This window comes from Cherax quadricarinatus, chromosome 62 (genome assembly GCF_038502225.1).
Source record: "Cherax quadricarinatus isolate ZL_2023a chromosome 62, ASM3850222v1, whole genome shotgun sequence".
Classification (NCBI taxonomy): domain Eukaryota; kingdom Metazoa; phylum Arthropoda; class Malacostraca; order Decapoda; family Parastacidae; genus Cherax; species Cherax quadricarinatus.
Genome location: NC_091353.1, coordinates 4,817,511 through 4,838,376, shown reverse-complemented (window position 1 = coordinate 4,838,376; position 20,866 = coordinate 4,817,511). Strand labels below are relative to the sequence as shown.

At 40.7% G+C, this 20,866-nt stretch overlaps 1 protein-coding gene across 1 annotated transcript in view; it reads left to right on the top strand.

Moving 5' to 3' along the window:
* The window catches only part of LOC128687311 (uncharacterized), a gene marked incomplete in the record, with an annotated part of 219,822 nt that extends 200,180 nt beyond the window's left edge, over positions 1–19,642 (top strand). Inside the window, 4 exon segments of the mRNA XM_070098341.1 lie at positions 4,959–5,126; positions 5,540–5,725; positions 12,870–12,989; positions 13,249–19,642. Coding sequence (XP_069954442.1) covers positions 4,959–5,126; positions 5,540–5,725; positions 12,870–12,989; positions 13,249–14,642 — 1,868 coding nt within the window.
* Between the last annotated feature and the right edge of the window lie 1,224 nt (positions 19,643–20,866).

Sequence of the window (20,866 nt, the reverse complement as noted above, 5' to 3'; positions counted from 1 at the left end):
AAGAGTTACAGAGACTAGTGTTTCCCTACTTGACCACATCTGGACCAACACCATATCCCCTTTAAAATCAGGCATAATTACAGATAATACCACAGACCACTACCCTACTTTCCTCATAACAACTCTTGGTAAACTACCCCAAGACACTACTAAAGTCACCTTCAGACTTCACAATGAGGCAGCCATTAATAACTTCGCAACAGCATTAGCAAACATTGATTGGCACACTGAGCTAGAAATCTATACAGATATTGACGAATGTATTAATAATTTTCTAAAAAAGACCCAATACCTCTATAACAAGCACTGCCCTAAAAAAACTAAACAGATGACAGCAAAGAGACTGAACAGTCCCTGGCTAACACCCAGCATTCTCAAATCCATAAATACAAAACACCAATATGAAAAACAGTACAGAATGGGTCACATAACCAGAGACCAAACAAAACGTTACTCGTCAATCCTAACCAGCCTGATAAGAAGGGCAAAAAAATTGTATTATGAGAACAGATTATCCAACTTACGAGGTGATATAAAAAAGACCTGGAAAACACTATCTGAAATTCTGGGAACAAAAAAGATATCACGAAATAGCGAAATAAAATTAGCAAAATCAGATGAACCCCAACTCCCACCAACAGAAACAGCAAACAGACTCAATGATTTCTTCTCCACTATAGGACAAAACCTTGCCCATAAAATCCCAAGCTCAGATACCCCACCAAATAACTACCTCACCGGCAACTACCCGAACACACTGTTCCTAGCTCCGACTAACCCATACGAAGTCTCCCTTATTATCAATGCACTAAAAAACAAGGCAGGAGATTTAAGTACCTTACCACCCTTTATATATAAAAAAGTGTCACAAGTGCTATCTCCAATCATTGCAACACTCTTTAACAAATCCATTGAATCCTCCACCTTCCCTACAGTACTCAAAATAGCAAGGGTCACCCCGATCCACAAAGGAGGAGACCAAACAGAGTTGAATAACTATAGGCCAATATCCAACTTACACCCTCTCTCAAAAATCTTTGAAAAACTAATTCATAAACGAATCTACTCCTACCTTATCTCCCAAAACATACTCAACCCCTGCCAATTTGGATTCAGGCCTAATAAAAATACTAATGATGCTATTATACACATGTTAGAACATATATACACTGCAATAGAGAAAAAAGAAGTCCCACTGGGGATCTTCATTGACTTACGTAAAGCTTTTGATACAGTTGACCATGACTTGCTCCACGTAAAATTGTCACACTATGGTATAAGAGGGCACTCCCTCAATTACCTCAAGTCATACCTCAGCAACAGAAGCCAATATGTGTACGCAAATGGGGCAAACTCTTCTGCGCAACCAATTACAGTTGGTGTCCCACAGGGAAGTGTCCTTGGCCCTCTTCTCTTTCTCCTATACATAAATGACCTTCCAAATGCTTCGCAATTACTCAAACCCACACTATTTGCAGATGACACTACATACGTCTTCTCTCACCCGAGCCCAGTCACACTAGCCAATACTGTAAATACCGAATTACAGAAAATATCTACCTGGATGAGGACTAACAAACTTACACTAAACATTGACAAAACCTACTTCATTCAGTTTGGTAACAGAGCTACAGATGTCCCTCTTAACATAATGATAAACGGATCACCTATCACAAAGCTAACAGAGGGAAAATTCTTAGGAATCCACCTTGATAATAGACTCAAATTTCATACACATATACAACAAATTTCTAAGAAAATTTCCAAGACTGTAGGCATACTATCGAAGATACGGTACTATGTTCCACAGTCAGCCCTCCTGGCCCTATATCACTCTCTTATTTACCCCTATCTCACCTATGGAATTTGTGCATGGGGCTCAACAACAGTTAACCATCTCAGAGCACTAATTACCCAACAAAAGGCTGCAGTTAGAATGATAACAAATTCTCACTACAGGCAGCACACTCCACCAATATTCAATACACTAAACCTACTCACCATACAAAACATCCATACTTATTACTGCACCTATTACATACATAGAACACTTAACTCTGATATTAACCCTCCCCTCAAACATCTCCTTGCCAACCTCAACAGAACACATGACCATAACACAAGACACAGATCACTCTTTGATGTTCCTCGTGTTCATCTCACAATATGCAAAAACTCAATGCACATAAAAGGCCCTAAAATCTGGAATTCATTACCTGTAAATATAAAAGAAACACTACCTGTTTATAAGTTCAAGTCTCTACTCAAAGATCACTTACTCACCCAAAACCAAATAAATACTGAATAACTGAACCTTATAAATTGTATATCTTAAATGTTTCTCACAATTATATCACATAAATGTTAAACCTAAAACCCAATCTAACTTTATTATTTTTTAAATACACTACCTAACAGAATCCTTCATATGACCTGTCTTTGTAATACTCACTTGTGCTTTATAGTAATCTGTTTACATTAATGTTTTATCACTGACTTCATCATTGCTTAGTTAATCTTAAGTTAATTTTAAGCCAGCCCGTAATGCTATGCATAGTATAAGTGGCTTTGGCATACTGCTCTTATCTGTATTTTTTTGTACCTCTGTATGTGTGCACAAATTTATAATAAATATACTATACTATATATATATATATATATATATATATATATATATATATATATATATATATATATATATATATATATTTATATATATATAATGTATATAAACAGCCTCTCCTCACTTAGCGACGTACTCGTTTACTGATGATTCGGACTTACGACGAGCTCTCTGACCAGTATGCTTACCTAAATAATGTATGTTAGAGCTGATTTCCTCATTTCTGTTTATTTCAATATACAGCACACTATTGTATAAACTTTGAAAAATATACCAGAAATGTTATAAATGGTGCTAAGGCGACATTAAAATAATATCAAAGATGGTTGACACAAGCCCACTACCATTATAGTATATTTCTCACTTAGCTACGAATTTGTTCACCATCGTGGTCTCATGAACGGAACTCTGTTGTTAAGCGAGGAGAGGCTGTATATACGTATAAATATATTCTTCCTTTATCTTTCAACAAACCGGCTGTATCCCACCGAAGCAGGGTGGCCCAGAAAGAAAAACAAAAATTTTTCTTTTCAACTTTAGTAATGTAGTATACAGGATAAGGGGTTACTAGGCCCTTGCTCCTTGCATTTTAGTTGCCTCTTATGACACGTATGGCTTACCGAGGAAGAATTCTGTTCCACTTCCCTATGGAGATAAGAGGAAATAAACAAGAACAAGAACTAGAAAGAAAATAGAAGAAAACCCAGAGGGGTGTGTATATAGTATATGCTTGTACATGTATGTACTCGCCTATTTGTACTCACCTATTTGTGGTTGCAGGGGTCGAGTTATAGCTCCTGGCCCCGCCTCTTCGCTGATTGCTACTAGGTCCTCTCTCTCCCTGCCCCATGAACTTTATCATACCTCGCCTTAAAACTATGTATGGTTCGTGTCTCCACTACGTCACTTTCTAGGGTATTCCACGGCCTGACTACTCTATGACTGAAGAAATACTTCCTAACATCCCTTAGAATCATCTGAGTCTTCAACTTCCAATTGTGACCTCTTGTGTCTGTGTCCCTTCTCTGGAACATCCCGTCTTTGTCCACCTTGTCTATTCCGCGCAGTATTTTATATGTCGTTATCATGTCTCCCCTGAACCTCCTGTCCTCCAGTGTCGTCAGGCTGATTTCCCTCAACCTTTCTTCGTAGGACAATCCCCGTAGCTCTGGGACTAGTCTTGTTGCAAACCTTTGCACTTTCTCTAATTTCTTGATGTGCTTGACTAGGTGTGGATTCCAAACTGGTGCTGCATACTCCAGTATGGGCCTGACATAAATGGTATACAGAGTCTTGAACGAATCCTTACTGAGGTATCGGAACGCTATCCATAGGTTTGCCAGGCGCCCGTATGCTGCAGCAGTTATCTGATTGATGTGCACCTCAGGAGATATGCTCAGTGTTATACTCGTCCCCAGATCTTTTTCCTTGAGCGAGGTTTGCAGTCTTTGTCCATCTAAACTATATTGTGTCTGCAGTCTTCTATGCCCTTCCCCAATCTTCATGACTTTGCATTTGGCAGGGTTAAACTCAAGGAGCCAGTTGCTGAACCAGGCTTGTAGCCTGTCCAGGTCTCTTTGTAGTCCTGCCTGATCCTCATCCGATTTGATTCTTCTCATTAACTTCACATCATCTGCAAACAAGGACACTTCTGAGTCTATCCCTTCCATTATGTCATTCACAAATACCAAGAACAGTACAGGTCCTAGGACTGACCCCTGTGGAACCCTGCTTGTCACAGGCGCCCACTCTGACACCTCGTCACGTACCATGACTCGTTGTTGCCTCCCTGTCAGGTATTCTCTGATCCATTGCAGTGCCTTTCCTGTTATGTGTGCCTGATCCTCTAGCTTTTGTAGTAACCTCTTGTGAGGAACTGTGTTGAAGGCCTTCTTGCAGTCCAAAAAAATGCAGTCGATCCACCCCTCTCTCTCTTGTCTTACTTCTGTCACCTTGTCATAAAACTCCAGTAGGTTTGTGACACAGGATTTTCCTTCCCTGAAACCGTGCTGGTTGTCAATTATACACTTGTTTCTTTCCAGGCGCTCCACCACTCTCCTAAGTGTAAGTAGAAGTAGCAAGACGTGCCTGAAATCTTGCATGTTTATGAGGCAGAAAAAAAGACACCAGCAATCCTACTATCATGTAAAACAATTACAGGCTTTTATTTTACACTCACTTGGCAAGATGGTAGTACCTCCCTGGGTGGTTGCTGTCTACCAACCTACAGAGCTCACTTTCCCACAGAGCTTTGAACAGAGCTCACCTTCCCACAGAGAGCTTCTAACAGAGCATACCCTCTCACAGACAGCTAACAGAGTTTACCTTCCCGCAGAGAGAATCCCGTGTGGTGAGCCTGAGGTTCCTGTAGAAGCCGAGGTCGTGAGGCAAGGTGAAGGTAGAGCAGAGTACTCGTGTAGACCAGGGTTTAAACTGGAGGGTGACCCTGTCTTGACCTGCTCCTCCAAGGGCAAGTGGCAAGGTCAACCTCCGATGTGCAAAGGTTAGTATCAAGCATTATTATTATTATTATTATTATTATTATTATTATTATTATTATTATTATTATTAGTAGTAGTAGTAGTAGTAGTAGTAGTAGTAGTAGTAGTAGTAGTAGTAGTAGTAGTAGTATCATTATTATTATCCATTGTAAATTATTTATTATTATTATTCTTAGTGACCACCCACAAACTTTCCTTCTCACTATTTGACCTGTATGACATGTGCTGACCTTGCATTGACCTCCCACTGACCTCTCACCCACCTTGCACTGACCTCTCATTGACCTCACACTGGCCTTGCACTGACCTTTCACAGACCTAGCACTGAGGTCTCACTGACCTTTCCCTCACCTCTCACTGACCTAGCACTGACCTTTCCCTCACCTCTCACTGACCTCTCGCTGACCTCCCTCAGAGTCACAGTGCCCACCACCAGACCACGTACCACATGGGTTCTTCGAGGTGGCCAACTTCCGGGGAGTATATGGCCTGGGTACGGTGGCCACATACATCTGTAACCCTGGGTACATCCTACTGGGCAACACCAGCCGCACCTGTGACCACACTGGCCACTGGACCAACCAGTCTCCAGTCTGCCAAGGTACCACAGTGTTAGAGAAGTGCTAAACCCGCAGGGCTCATGTCATTGGTGTCAGCTATGATCTGTATACCTGTACATATACATGTACTTGTAGAAATAAAGATTTTTATTATTATTATTACAGTATTACTATTATTACAGTGTCTGGGGATCGGTAGGTAATCAGGGGTGATCCGAGGAAGGGGAGGGTGGCTTTAGTTCCTTGGATCAAGAGCATTTTACCTCCTGGACTGGTCTAAGTTACCTTAATATTAACTCAACAGTCATAATTTTGATGCAAAATAGTCATATAAACTCATGTAAATTTTCATATACGTATATAAAAAAACGTTATCTATGGAGGCAAAGAAGGGAATGTATGAAAGTAGAGTAGTACCAACACTCTTATATGGGTGTGAAGCTTGGGTTGTAAATGCTGCAGCAAGGAGGTGGTTGGAGGCAGTGGAGATGTCCTGTCTAAGGGCAATGTGTGGTGTAAATATTATGCAGAGAATTAGGGGTGTGGAAATTAGGAGGTGTGGAGTTAATAAAAGTATTAGTCAGAGGGCTGAAGAGGGGTTGTTGAGGTGGTTTGGTCATTTAGAGAGAATGGATCAAAGTAGAATGACTTGGAGAGTGTATAAATCTGTAGGAGAAGGAAGGCGGGGTAGGGGTCGTCCTCGAAAGGGTTGGAGGGAGGGGCTAAAGGAGGTTTTGTGGGGGAGGGGCTTGAACTTCCAGCAAGCATGCATGAGCTTGTTAGATAGGAGTGAATGGAGACGAATGGCATTTGAGACCTGACAATCTGTTGGAGTGTGAGCAGGGCAATATTTAGTGAAGGGATTCAGGGAAACTGGTTATTTTTATATAGCTGGACTTGAGTCCTGGAAATGAGAAGTACAATGCCTGCACTCTAAAGGCGGAGTTTGTGATATTGGCAGTTTTGAGGGCTGTGTTGTGTATCTTTATATGTATATACAGTGGACCCCCGCATAACGATGGCATCACATAGCGATTTTTCCGCATACCGATTACTTTTATCGCAAAATTTTTGCCGCGCATACCGATTAAAAACCCGCTTACCGATTTTCGTCCGAGACGCGTCCAATGTGCCCTCAGCCAGCCTCACATGTGCCGGCCGTCCCATTGTTTACCAGCCAGCCTCCGCGGTAACATCCAAGCATACACTCGGAATATTTCGTATTATTACAGTGTTTTCGGTGCTGTTTCTGGAAAATAAGTGACCATGGGCCCCAAGAAAGCTTCTAGTGCCAACCCTGTGGTAAAAAGGGTGAGAATTAGTATGGAAATTAAGAAAGATTTTGAAGGGTTTGGGGCTAACCCTGAGAAGCCTATGCCAGTTGTGGAATCCATTGTGCCTACTTCAAAGATTAAGGAAATGTGTGCACAGTGGGTTGAACTGCAAACCTTTATAGATGAAAATCACCCTGACACAGCTGTTGCAAGCCGTGCTGGTGACTATTTCAATGACAATGTTGTGGCCCATTTTAGACAAATCGTAAAGGAACGGGAGGTACAGAGCTCTATGGACAGATTTGTTGTGCGACAGAGGTCCAGTGACTCTCAAGCTGGTCCTAGTGGCATTAAAAGAAGAAGGGAAGTAACCCCGGAAAAGGACTTGCTACCTCAAGTCGTAATGGAAGGGGATTCCCCTTCTAAACAGTAAGAAGATAATGCTCTCCCCTCCTCCCATCCCATCAATCATCACCAGATCTTCAATAAAAGTAAGTGTCATTTAATTGTGCATGCCTTTTTCAGTTTGTGTGTATTAAAATTAACATTTCATGTGGTAAAAAAAATTTTTTTTCATACTTTTGGGCGTCTTGCACGGATTAATTTGATTTCCATTATTTCTTATGGGGAAAATTCATTCGCATAACGATTATTTCGCATAACGATGAGCCCTCTTGCACGGATTAAAATCGTTAACCGGGGGTCCACTGTACTTCTAAACTGTTGTGTTCTGAGCACCTCTGCAAACACAGTGATTATGTGTGAGGTGAAAGTGTTGAATGATGATGAAAGTATTTTCTTTTTGGGGATTTTCTTTCTTTTTGGGTCACCTTGCCTTGGTGGGAGACGGCCGACTTGTTAGTATATATATACATATATATATACAGTGGACCCTCGACCAATGATGGCATCGTATAACGTTAAATCCAACTGGTGATACATTTTAACGCAAAAATTTTGCCTCGACTAACGCTAAAAAACTCGACCAATGCGATTCATTCCGTTCGAGATGTGTCCACATGTGGCCTGAGCATGCCTCACTTGTCCCGTGGGTGCCAGTGTTTACAAGCCAGCCAGCCACCGCGGTTGCATCCAAACATACAATCGGAACATTTCATATTATCACAGCGTTTTTAGTGATTGCACCTGCAAAATAAGTCACCTTGGGCCCCAAGAAAGCTCTAGTGCCAACCCTACAGCAAAAAGGGTGAGAATTACTATGGATATGAAGAAAGAGATCATTGCTAAGTGTGAAAGTGGAGTGCATGTCTCTGAGCTGGCCAGGTTGTACACAAAACCCCAATCAACCATCGCTACTATTGTGGCCAAGAAAACGGCAATCAAGGAAGCTGTTCTTGCCAAAGGTGCAACTATGTTTTCGAAACTGAGATCGCAAGTGATAGAAAATGTTGAGAGACTGTTATTGGTGTGGATAAACGAAAAACAGATAGCAGGAGATAGCATCTCTCAAGCGATCATATGTGAAAAGGCTAGGAAGTTGCATGATGATTTAATTAGAAAAATGCCTGCAACTAGTGGTGATGTGAGTGAATTTAAGGCCAGCAAAGGTTGGTTTGAGAGATTTAAGAATTGTAGTGGCATACATAGTGTGATAAGGTGAGGCTGCCAGTTCAGTACATAGTGTGATATGGTGAGGCTGCCAGTTCAGACCAAAAAGCAGCTGAAAAATATGTGCAGGAATTCAAGGAGTACATAGACAGTGAAGAATTGAAACCTGAACAAGTGTTTAATTGTGATGAAACAGGCCTGTTTTGGAAGAAAATGCCAAGCAGGACCTACATTACTCAGGAGGAAAAGGCACTCCCAGGACATAAGCCTATGAAAGACAGGCTTACTCTGTTGAAGTGTGCTAATGCTAGTAGTGATTGCAAAGTGAAGCCTTTATTGGTGTATCACTCTGAAACTCCCAGAGTGTTTGGGAAAAACAATGTCCTCAAGGCTAATTTGTGTGTGCATGGTTACACCATGCATTTGCCCCCACTGTGAAAAATTACCTCCTGGAAAATAAATTGGACCTTAAGTGCCTCCTGGTATTAGACAGTGCTCCTGGTCATCCTTCAGACTTGGCAGAGCGACTTTCTGGGGACATGAGCTTCATCAAGGTCAAGTTTTTGCCTCCTAATACCACTCCTCTCCTGCAGCCCATGGACCAGCAGGTCATTGCAAACTTCAAAAAACTCTACACAAAAGCTATGTTTGAAAGGTACTTTGTAGTGACCTCAGAAACTCAATTGACTCAAAGAGAGTTTTGGAGAGATCACTTTAGCATCCTCAGTTGTGTAAACATTATAGGTAAGGCTTGGGAGGAAGTGACTAAGAGGACCTTGAATTCTGCTTGGAAGAAACTGTGGCCAGAATGTGTAGACAAAATGGATTTTGAAGGATTTGAGGCTAAACCTGAGAAGCCTATGCCAGTTGTGGAATCAATTGTGGCATTGGGGAAGTCCTTGGGGTTGGAGGTTAGTGGGGAGGATGTGGAAGAGTTGGTGGAGGAGGGCAATGAAGAACTAACCACTGATGAGCTGCAAGATCATCTTCAACAGCAAGAGGCCAGACCTGAGGAAACTGCTCTGGAGGAGGGGATAGAGAAATTGAAGAAGTTGTCTACTTCAAAAATTAAGGAAATGTATGCAATGTGGCTTAAAGTGCAAACCTTTTTTGATGAAAATCACCCTCACACAGCTATTGCAAGCCGTGCTGGTGACTATTACACTGACAATGTTGTGAAACACTTTAGGAATGTCATAAAGGAACGGGAGGTACAGGCCTCTATGGACAGATATGTTGTGCGACAGAGGTCCATTGTCTCTCAAGCTGGTCCTAGTGGCATTAAAAGAAGAAGGGAAGTAACCCCGGAAAAGGACTTGACACCTCAAGTCCTAATGGAAAGGGATTCCCCTTCTAAACACTAACACCATCCACACTCTCCCCTCCTCCCATCCTATCAATCATCACCAGATCTTCAATAAAGGTAAGTGTCATGTAATTGTACATGTCTTCTTCAGTTTGTGTGTATTAAAATTAATATTTCATGTGGTAAAATTTTTTTTTTTTCAATACTTTGGAGTGTCAGGAACGGATTAATTTGATTTCCATTATTTGTTATGGGGAAAATTAACTCGACTAACGATGAGCTCTCAGGAACGGATTAATATCGTTGGTCGAGGGTCCACTGTATATACATACATATAGTATATATAATATATATATATATATATATATATATATATATATATATATATATATATATATATATATATATATATATATATATATATATATATATATATATATATATATATATATAATCTTTCTTTAAACACACTGGCCGTATCCCACCGATGCAGGGTGGCCCAAAAGGAAAAACGAAAGTTTCTCCTTTTACATTTAGTAATATATACAGGAGAAGGGGTTACCAGCTCCTTGCTCCTGGCATTTTACTCGCCTCTTACAACACGCATAGCTTACGGAGGAAGAATTCTGTTCCACTTCCCCATGGAGGTAAGAGGAAATAAACAAGGACAAGAACTAGAAAGAAAATAGAAGAAAACCCAGAGGGGTGTGTATATATATGTTTGTACAAGTATATGTAGTGTGACCTAAGTGTAAGTAGAAGTAGCAAGATGTACCTGAAACCTTGCATGTTTATGAGACAGAAAAATGGACACCAGCAATCCTACCATCGTGTAAAACAATTACAGGCTTTCGTTTTACACTCACTTGGCAGGACGGTAGTACCTCCCTGGGCAGTTGCTGTCTACCAACCTACTACCTATATATGTATATATATATATATATTTCTTTCAACACACCGGCCGTATCCCACCGAGGCGGGGTGGCCCAAAAGGAAAAACGAAAGTTTCTCCTTTTACATTTAGTAATATATACAGGAGAAGAGGTTACTAGCCCCTTGCTCCCGGCATTTTAGTCGCCTCTTACAACACGCATGGCTTACGGAGGAAGAATTCTGTTCCACTTCCCCATGGAGATAAGAGGAAATAAACAAGAATAAGAACTAGAAAGAAAATAGAAGAAAACCCAGAGGGGTGTGTATATATGTGCTTGTACATGTATGTGTAGTGGGACCTAAGTGTAAGTAGAAGTAGCAAGACGTACCTGAAAACTTGCATGTTCATGAGACAGAAAAAAGGACACCAGCAATCCTACCATCATGTAAAACAATTACAGGCTTTCGTTTTACACTCACTTGGCAGGACGGTAGTACCTCCCTGGGCGGTTGCTGTCTACCAACCTACTACCTAGGATATATATATATATATATATATATATATATATATATATATATATATATATATATATATATATATATATATATATATATATTTTCTTTCTTTCAACAAACCGGCCATATCCCACCGAGGCGGGGTGGCCCAAAAGGAAAAATGAAAGTTTCCCCTTTCAAATTTAGTAATATATACAGGAGAAGGGGTTACTAGCCCCTTGCTCCCGGCATTTTAGTCGCCTCTTACGACACACATGACTTACGGAGGAAGAATTCTGTTCCACTTCCCCATGGAGATATATATATATATATACATGTATTGTCATAATATGAAGGTTCCTTGATACTAGAAAGGGGCTCTTGATATACAGAATTAGACGTGTCTTTTGATTCTTGAATATCGTCAATTCCCCCAGGCTCCGTATGACCCCTGTGGGTTTATGGTTCCTCCTTCCATGACTCTGATGTAATAATATTCCCCTAAAATTCTTCAGAGAAACTGGATAGCCGGACTTGAGTCCTGGAAGTGGGAAGTACACTCTGAAGGAGGGGTGGGAATCCTGGAGGTGGAAAATGCACTCTGAAGGATGGGCAGGGATCTTGGAGGTGTGAAATACACTCTGAAGGATGGGTGGGAATCCTGGAGGTGGGAAGTACACTCTGAAGGATGGGTGGGAATCCTGGAGGTGGGAAGTACACTCTGAAGGATGGGTGGGGATCCTGGAAGTGGGAAGTACACTCTGAAGGATGGGTGGGAATGTTGGAGGTGGGAAGTACACTTTCATTCATTCATTCAAAGTTTATTCTCTATAAGGATTACAATGCTGAGTTTACAGAATTTGGTTATTGTGTGGTTTACATGTAGTAAAATAATAATTACAGAGTGTACCACTAGCACTAGAACACCTAGCATGGCTAGGCATTTCGGGCAGACTTAGTTTAATTCTTAAATTTAAAATATTACAAATTATGAGGTAAATTGGTATTATGGCTAAGTGACTAAATACTAGTTTGTGAGTTTAGCAATGTGAATGCTTTTGTTTTGGCACAGTACATAGTTTCAGTATTGGAGTATCACAGGCCAACTTGTGACTAGTTAGGATTCATTATTTTAAGATTGAAGGATGGGTGGGAATCCTGGATGTAAGAAGTACACTCTGAAGGAGGGGTGGGGATCCTGGAGGTGGGAAGTACAGTGCCTATACTCTGAAAGAGGAGTGGAGATCCTAGAATCCTGGAGGTGAGAGGTCCATTGTCTACAAAGGATCCCAATGGAAATAAGTCACTTTGTCTGACTTTTTTGGGTTAACCTCGGTTCTCTACACACATGCTGCTATGTATGATAATCTGTGTAACTGTATTTGTGTAAACTTGAATAAATTTACACTCTGAAGGAGGGGTGGAGATATATTGCAATTTTTGAACTACAGTATCAGCACACCTCTGGCAAGACAGTGGATGGAGTGAGCGATGATGAAAGTGTTTCTTCTTTTTCTGGGTCACCCTGCCATGGTGGGAAATGGCCATTGTGTTAAAAAAAAATCTTACACTCCCTTATCCCCTTTACCCCTTATATAAGGAAACTATACGTGCTCTCAGCCAATCCATAGGTTGACCTAGAACTTAACTCAACGTGTGGTGTTGCAGGAGTGACATGTGGACCTCCTCCAGTCTTCCCACATGCTAGACACACACTCATCAACGGCTCCACAAGCTGGAATGGTATTGCTGTCTACACCTGCAGTGATGGTTACAGGCTCCACAGAGGTGATTTAGCTCTTAGTTATGATCATACAGCCTCTCCTCACTTAGTAATGTACTAATATACCGACCACTCGAACTTAAGACCAGGTCTCCAGCCAGTATGCAAACCTAAATAATGTATAAATAACGTTTACTGACCTGCTCTTAGAAACAGAACCCCATCATTAAGTGAGGAGAAGCAGTAATAATAATATAAATTAAGACATTCCTATTATTAGAGAGAAATATGTTTTGAACTGTTATTCTGTTTATATTTTTTCAGATACGGGTGACACGGTGACAACATGTATGGACACGGGTGTCTGGCGTTTGATCAATGTGACATGTGTGGAGATTGAGATGCCACTGTCCCCTATAGCAGGTGTGAGACGAGGCGAGGGTCGTGCTCTTACATACGACCTACCTCATACCCCTGCAGAATCTCAGGGGACCCAGGGTCTGGTTGTGGCCCTGGCAGTTGTAGCAGGCCTCCTGACAGCTGCGATGCTGGTAGTCGGGACCCTACTGGCTAGACGACACCTAATTTCTAGCCCTGGTTCTCTCCGTTCACTGGTTAGATCGACTCCTACTAAGGACTCTACGCTGTACGGTGTTATGGTGGGTCCCCGACACCATGATGTGTCAGCAGCTGTCAGTAGCAGCAGTGTCGTAGCTGTCACTGATGGTCCCATTGTAGGCAGTGTTGTACCAGTGGAACCAGGTGTAAGATCAACATTGTATCAGCAGAATATCTTGGCGAACTTACCTTTACGACCAGATGACCAAGTGACCTCAATCACAGAGTCAGAGTTTGACGACGATCCGAACTACGCTCACATAAACGGCCAGGAACCTCCATATGAACGTGTCAGGTCACGCTCTGAACATAGCTATGAAACGCTACGCAAGAAGTCTGTCATTTCAGAATTTGGAAGTGAATCTGGAAGTGTGAGAGAAGTAGGTGACAAGGACAGCATTGGCTATGAGTCTGTGAAGGAAAATAAGAGCCATGATGCAGGATATGAAGTAGTCAAGGAGAAGGATCATGATTATGAAACACTCAAGGATAAAGATCCCAATTATGAGACGGTCCAAGACTCTCCGGATCATGGCTATGAGACAGTGAAGGAATCAGGGCCTCACCACGGCTATGAGACCCTCAAGCCAAAGCCTCCACCACCCAGAATAGGAATGCAGTCTTCCATTCCCACTGACAGTGAAGAAAATGTCCCCGATATCCTACAAAACCTGGAAAGTGATGCCCCGATGCCAGATGTGCCTCCTGAGATCCTAGCCATGTATGCCCGTGTGGATAAGAGTAAAAAACGTCGGCGTATAGATGCCACGAATGATTCCGAGAAGCCCAAGGGCATTAATGCTTGTTCACCAGTGCCACCCACACCACCACACTCACCTCTAAGCTCCAGCACCAGCAGCACCACCAGCATCAGTGATCCCCCAACGGATATCAGCTATGTTAGTGAGGGTCCTCCGGGATCCTATGTTGCCAAGGATCTCATTCGAAAATTCAACCGGCTGACTAGTGAAGAGGAGATATGTCCACGACCCCGCAGCAGACAAGGGAGTATTGCTAGTGATACAGGCAGTCTGCGTCCTCTCCCACCACTTCCCAAAGATGCATCAATAACCTTGCAACATACAATAGACAATTGTTAGTGACACAGGCAGTCTGTAGTATCGTCCACCATTTCCCAAAGATGTGTCATCACCCTTGCAACATGCTGGCAGTCTGTAGCATCTTCCACCATTTGCCAATGCATTGACATAGTAGCTCTCAAGACTACAGTGTGGTGACCCTTCAGTGGGGTGGAAAACTTACCATCACTTTCAATAGTTGGACCAGTAAGCCAGTGAAAGATCTGTCATATGACTGAAAACTCTACTCTGTCAGTTATCATAGAACTACATCAGGAAATATTTTCATATCAAACAAAGATGTAAAACAAGAAAAGTGATAGACACTGAAGTAATGTGTTTATTGATATGTTGTACCTGTGAGTGCCCATTATTAAGTACGTACATAGAACAATGTGGAAGAACTTTAACTTACATAGAGCCTCCAAGGCAGGTGATCCGCTATAACTTTAAAGATAGGCTGAGCAAATGTATGACAAGGCTTGGATTTGAGTAAGACCTGCCTAGAATGGGCCACTTAATGTTTAAATAAGCTGAGCAGTTGCACTGCAAGAAGTCTACTGGCCTATGCTAGATTTTCTTTGTTTCAATATATGTGATGTGGGAGTTGCCAGAGTGAATACCAGACCACCTGCCTTAGAGGCTCTGTATAAGCTGTATTATTATTATTATTATTATTATAAACATAACTAAGTACTAAACCCATAAGGGTGATATATATGTATATTATATGTTTACCTGGAGAGAGTTCCGGGGGTCAACACCCCCGCGGTCCGGTCTGTGACCAGGCCTCCTGGTGGATCAGAGCCTGATCAACCAGGCTGTTACTACTGGCTGCACGCAATCCAACATACGAGCCACAGCCCAGCTGGTCAGGTACCGACTTTAGGTGCTTGTCCAGTGCCAGCTTGAAGACAGCCAGGGGTCTATTGGTAATCCCCCTTGTGTATGCTGGGAGGCAGCTGAACAGTCTCGGACCCCTGACACTTATTGTATTGTCTCTTAACGTGCTAGTGACACCCCTGCTTTTCATAGAGGGGATGTTGCATCGTCTGCCGAGTCTTTTGCTTTCGTTGTGAGTGGTGCAAGTATGTAAAGCATAATTTTTTCCTCATTGTTCTATATATTTGATAATGGACACTAGTAGGTACAGTGTACTAATGAACACATCACTGAGATATATGTATATATACTAGATATTTTTTATATATATCATGACAAAATATCACTGCCTAATAATGTCAAACTGTTTATTATAACCTCATCTTCAGCCAGGATTGGCAGTGATAAACTACCAATGATAACAAATATGTAATAGCATCGCATTCCAACATTGGGATTTTCAAGTCGATGTGGGAAACAACAGCTTAGTCCACCGGGAGTGACACCACTTGTTCAGGTGTCATCCACTTATAATAATAATAATAATAATAATAATAATAATAATAATAATAATAATAATAATAATAATATTTATTTCTACATGTACAAGGTACATGCATGTTCATTTTGGGCAGGAACAAGGGCCAGTAGGCCTCCTGCAGTGCACACTGCAAAAATTCTACTCATACCACAAGCACATTACACCTAAATAAATGATGCCATTCCCTGTGGAAAAAGCCAATGATGTTTTTCAGGTCTGCTATGTACCTGAAAAGGCCCAGTGTCGGGTAACACTGCTTAAGTACAGGTCTTGACTACCATCATATATCAGCTACCAGAGTGAAACAGCACCACCTCTATACTACGATACTCACAGTATTAATGTATATATTAACCTTAGCACTTGAGTCTTAGAATTATCCCAATCCATTCCATATTCATGCTAACTTTAACTATCTTGAAGCCTCTCTGCTCTCTCTGTTAGTTTAATATCTCTGTTATTCACCCTATACCCATGCTGTAGACGGTAGTCAAAAGATTACAGAGGCACATAATAATAATAATAATAATAATAATAATCTTTATTTCTACAAGTACGATACAACTTGTACAGGTCTAGCTGACATCAATGACATACTACTATATAGAAAGCCCTTTGTTATGCAGAGCATTTTGGGCAATTTAGGTCAATATTGTCCCAGGATGCAACCCACACCAGTTGGCTAACATCCAAGTACTACTACTACTTACTACTAGGTGAACATGGACAGCAGGTGTAAGGTGACTAACACCCAAGTATCTTCTTACTGCTTGGTAACATGGACAACATCGTGTCTTAAGGAAACACGTCGTAATGTTTCCACCCATACCGGGGATTGAACCCTGGACCTCAGTGATCATGCCCAGTTATGGGCATGATTATAACAGTCATAGTATAGCACTAAACTAGCCCTGGTTGACACACATCAAACGTGCTTGCAAAATGAATTAGGATTCCCAGATAGACATAAAATTCTATTTTATATTTTTATACCCTTACAAAACAGTAATTATTGTGGATATTTTATGTACAGTTGTGTATACAGTTCTGTAAATATATTGTACCGAGTTTTTGAAATACGAGAATTTAAGAAAATAAGAATTTTGATATATAATTAGTTTTCTGAGATGTTGTTTACTTACAGGTGTATATACGATAGCTGTGGATTTATGTATAGTACATAGACGTATATGTGAGTGATTTGCATACGTGTATATATCTAAAGGGTATCTCCTAGTGTATATATACTAACGGATGTGTATCTGTATATACACAATTGTATATCTCTGTTAATACTTCCAAAGGTGTATATCCCCTAGTGTATATGCACTGATAGATATGTGTCAGTATATATAAACTGATGAGTATATATCAATATACACTGGTGGGTATGTATCAATGTATATACCCAGTTGTGCATCTCTATACTGAGAGATAAACACCTGAATATACCTGAGCTTATATTAATCCCTTTTTTAAGGATTAACAAATTCTTGATTAGACGTGCACAGGTTAACCGCAGCCTTAATGGCCTTCATGCAGTAGATAGGCTTTAAACCCAGTGACCTACATAACCAAAGACAGTAATAAGGTGTGTATATATCTGTGTATACAACTAAAGTATAGAGTAATCCCTGTTTTAGGGAGTAAAATGATCTTGACGTCAGTATGCACAGGCAGTCTTTAAAGCAAGCAAACTGACCTGCAAAGACAATCTTTTTCTTTTTTAAAATAAATTTTGATTTCCTATAAAAGCAACAAACATTATTTACCAAATTTATATCGTTTAAATTTTACGGAAAAGCAAAATTTATGTAGTTTTTGATTGAAAACCATATATTAATTTTTGCCTGTGGTATTATGAAAGCAGTAAATTGATGTATTGTGGTCCTACCTACAAATACAAAATACAAATAATCTATTTCTTTTCCGTAGTAAACAGATAATGTAGTTCATGTAAGATAATAGTGTTAGGCAGAAATGAAAGCCACTAGCAGGCTGTGCACTTCAGGCACCTCTGATGATATTTTTGGTGAAACATGCATACAGTAGGCATATGTATGATCAAAAGCATGTATAATCATATACGTACATGTGTATTTTGGTATTGTTTGTAATGAATACATAATAAACACAGAAGTTAAGTTAGGTTAATATCTTTATTATGCTCCCCATATGCATAATGTGGGAGGTAGTCAAAAGATTACAGAAGCACATAATGGGTCCAGGGACTGTACCTTAACATTACAGAGGCACATAATAGGTTCAGGGACTGGACCTCAACATTACAAACCCACATAATGGATCCAGGGAGTGTACTCAACATTACAGAGCCACATAATGGGTTCAGGGACTGTATCTCAATATTACAGAGGCATATAATGGGTCCAGGGATTGTACCTCAACATTACAGAGCCACATAATGGGTCCAGGGACTGTACACCAACATTACAAAGCCACATAATGGATCACAGGGACTGTACTCAACATTACAGAGCCACATAATGGGTCCATGGACTGTACCTCAACATTAGAGCCACATAATGGGTTCAGGGACTGTATCTCAACATTACAGAGGCATATAATGGGTCCAGGGATTGTACCTCAACATTACAGAGCCACATAATGGGTCCAGGGACTGTACATCAACATTACAAAGCCACATAATGGATCACAGGGACTGTACTCAACATTACAGAGCCACATAATGGGTCCATGGACTGTACCTCAACATTAGAGCCACATAATGGGTTCAGGGACTGTATCTCAACATTACAGAGGCATATAATGGGTCCAGGGATTGTACCTCAACATTACAGAGCCACATAATGGGTCCAGGGACTGTACATCAACATTACAAAGCCACATAATGGATCACAGGGACTGTATATCAACATTACAGAGCCACATAATGAATCACAGGGATTGTACTCAACATTACAGAGCCACATAATGGGTCCAGGGACTGCACCTTGACATTAGAGCCACATAATGGGTCCAGGGACTGTACCTTGACATTAGAGCCACATAATGGGCCCAGGGACTGTACCTCGACATTAGAGCCACATAATGGGTCCAGGAACTGCACCTTGACATTAGAGCCACATAATGGGCCCAGGGACTGTACCTCGACATTAGAGCCACATAATGGGTCCAGGAACTGGGCCACAAAGTTTTGATAGCTGAACAAGTTACAGTGGTAATGAACCATTTATTACACATTTGTATCTGGTTATGATCACAATGAGTTATTTATGCAGTCAAGAATTAGCTAAGAATGGAAATAAATCAGTGACTGTAACAGGTTATCATAGGTTATTTCTACATCACTGCACATTTTATGTATCCAGATAATCCGTTTGCCATCAAGACCACTGTAAAATAATTTGACTGTTTTATACCCAAAGCCTAAATAAAAGTTTAACTGTACCAAACCTCACACTGTATCATACAGTCAGGAATTTGTAAATATATTCTATATTATACAGTATTTAACCTGGCTTCCCTCCCCTGCCTTGTATCAAACCTGATTGTCTTCTGTTCACCTAGGCACTCTATGACTTTAATAATAATAATAATAATAATAATATTGACCTGACTGAATTTTTTTTTAACTTGCCTGGTTTTAATTACCATTCTTTTATTTTATTATATTTAGTGTTGCTGTACATAAATTCTTTCATTATTATTGTTTAAAGTCAAAAATTATTGCTATGTATTATGTATTTATTTATATTTCACCAGCCTTAAATTTCCATGTAAATATATAACTCTTAAAATATTACATTATTCTATAGCAAGAGAGTTCTGACTGAGAGTTTTTCCTGTACAGTTAGTTTAAGTCATGATTTATATTGTGAAATTATTTTGAAGGTCAATTTATGTATGGAAAGTATGAATTTTGTCATTATTGAATGCATTTGTCAAAGTCAGATTTATTTCTACACGATATAATGTCTGTACAGAATATGGACGACATTTGGTTGTGCCTGCAGAAAGCCCGTGGTTATGCCAAGCATTTGATGTTTTTAGACTAATGTCTAGCTCCAGCATTGTTCATTATTTTTATTGACAGAATTTACTACGTATCAGAGGGTCACCAGTACACACAGTAGTGAGGGGTAAATGTGGAGGCATCTTGCCCTTAGCAGGTGTGGGGCCTGGAATGGTGTCCTGGTTGTCTCCTCTGCCAACACCATCACTGCTACCATAGCCAGGGAATATACCTGGATGTGCGTCTGTGTGTGACCAGCCGGGCTGTGGTTGGTATGATGGTTTCGTGTTGCCAGTAGTAACAGCCTGGTTGATTAGGTCCTGATCCACCACGAGGCCTGATCATAAACTGGGCATGGGGACGTTGGTCCCCAAAACATCCTGCAGGTATACTGTCATTTTGGTGGGCAACATGCTGTTTGACCCTGTCCTGCCGAGCCCGACCTGTCATTAACCACTGAGATCAATATTGCTGTCTAGCCTCGGCTATTTTCACTATAATCTTTCCTCTCCCCTACTATTCTCCTAGCCTCACTTCCCACTCACCCTCATGGGTCTTAACCCGAGAGTCAGTCTAGTCTAGTATAGGCATACACAGTGAGAGGTGTATGTCTCCTGGTGTATATACATTGAGAGTTTAATGACTATTTTAGGAATTAAAGTACATATTCTGGTCTGGACTGGTAGTGAACAAGTGACAAGCAGCTTTAATGGCCTTGTGTATCGTTAAGCTTTACGCCTAATTGACCAAACAACCATCAGAGTCCCACAGAGAAAAACAATTGAGTGAATTTATGGGAAAGTCTAATTTGTATATTAATTGCATAGA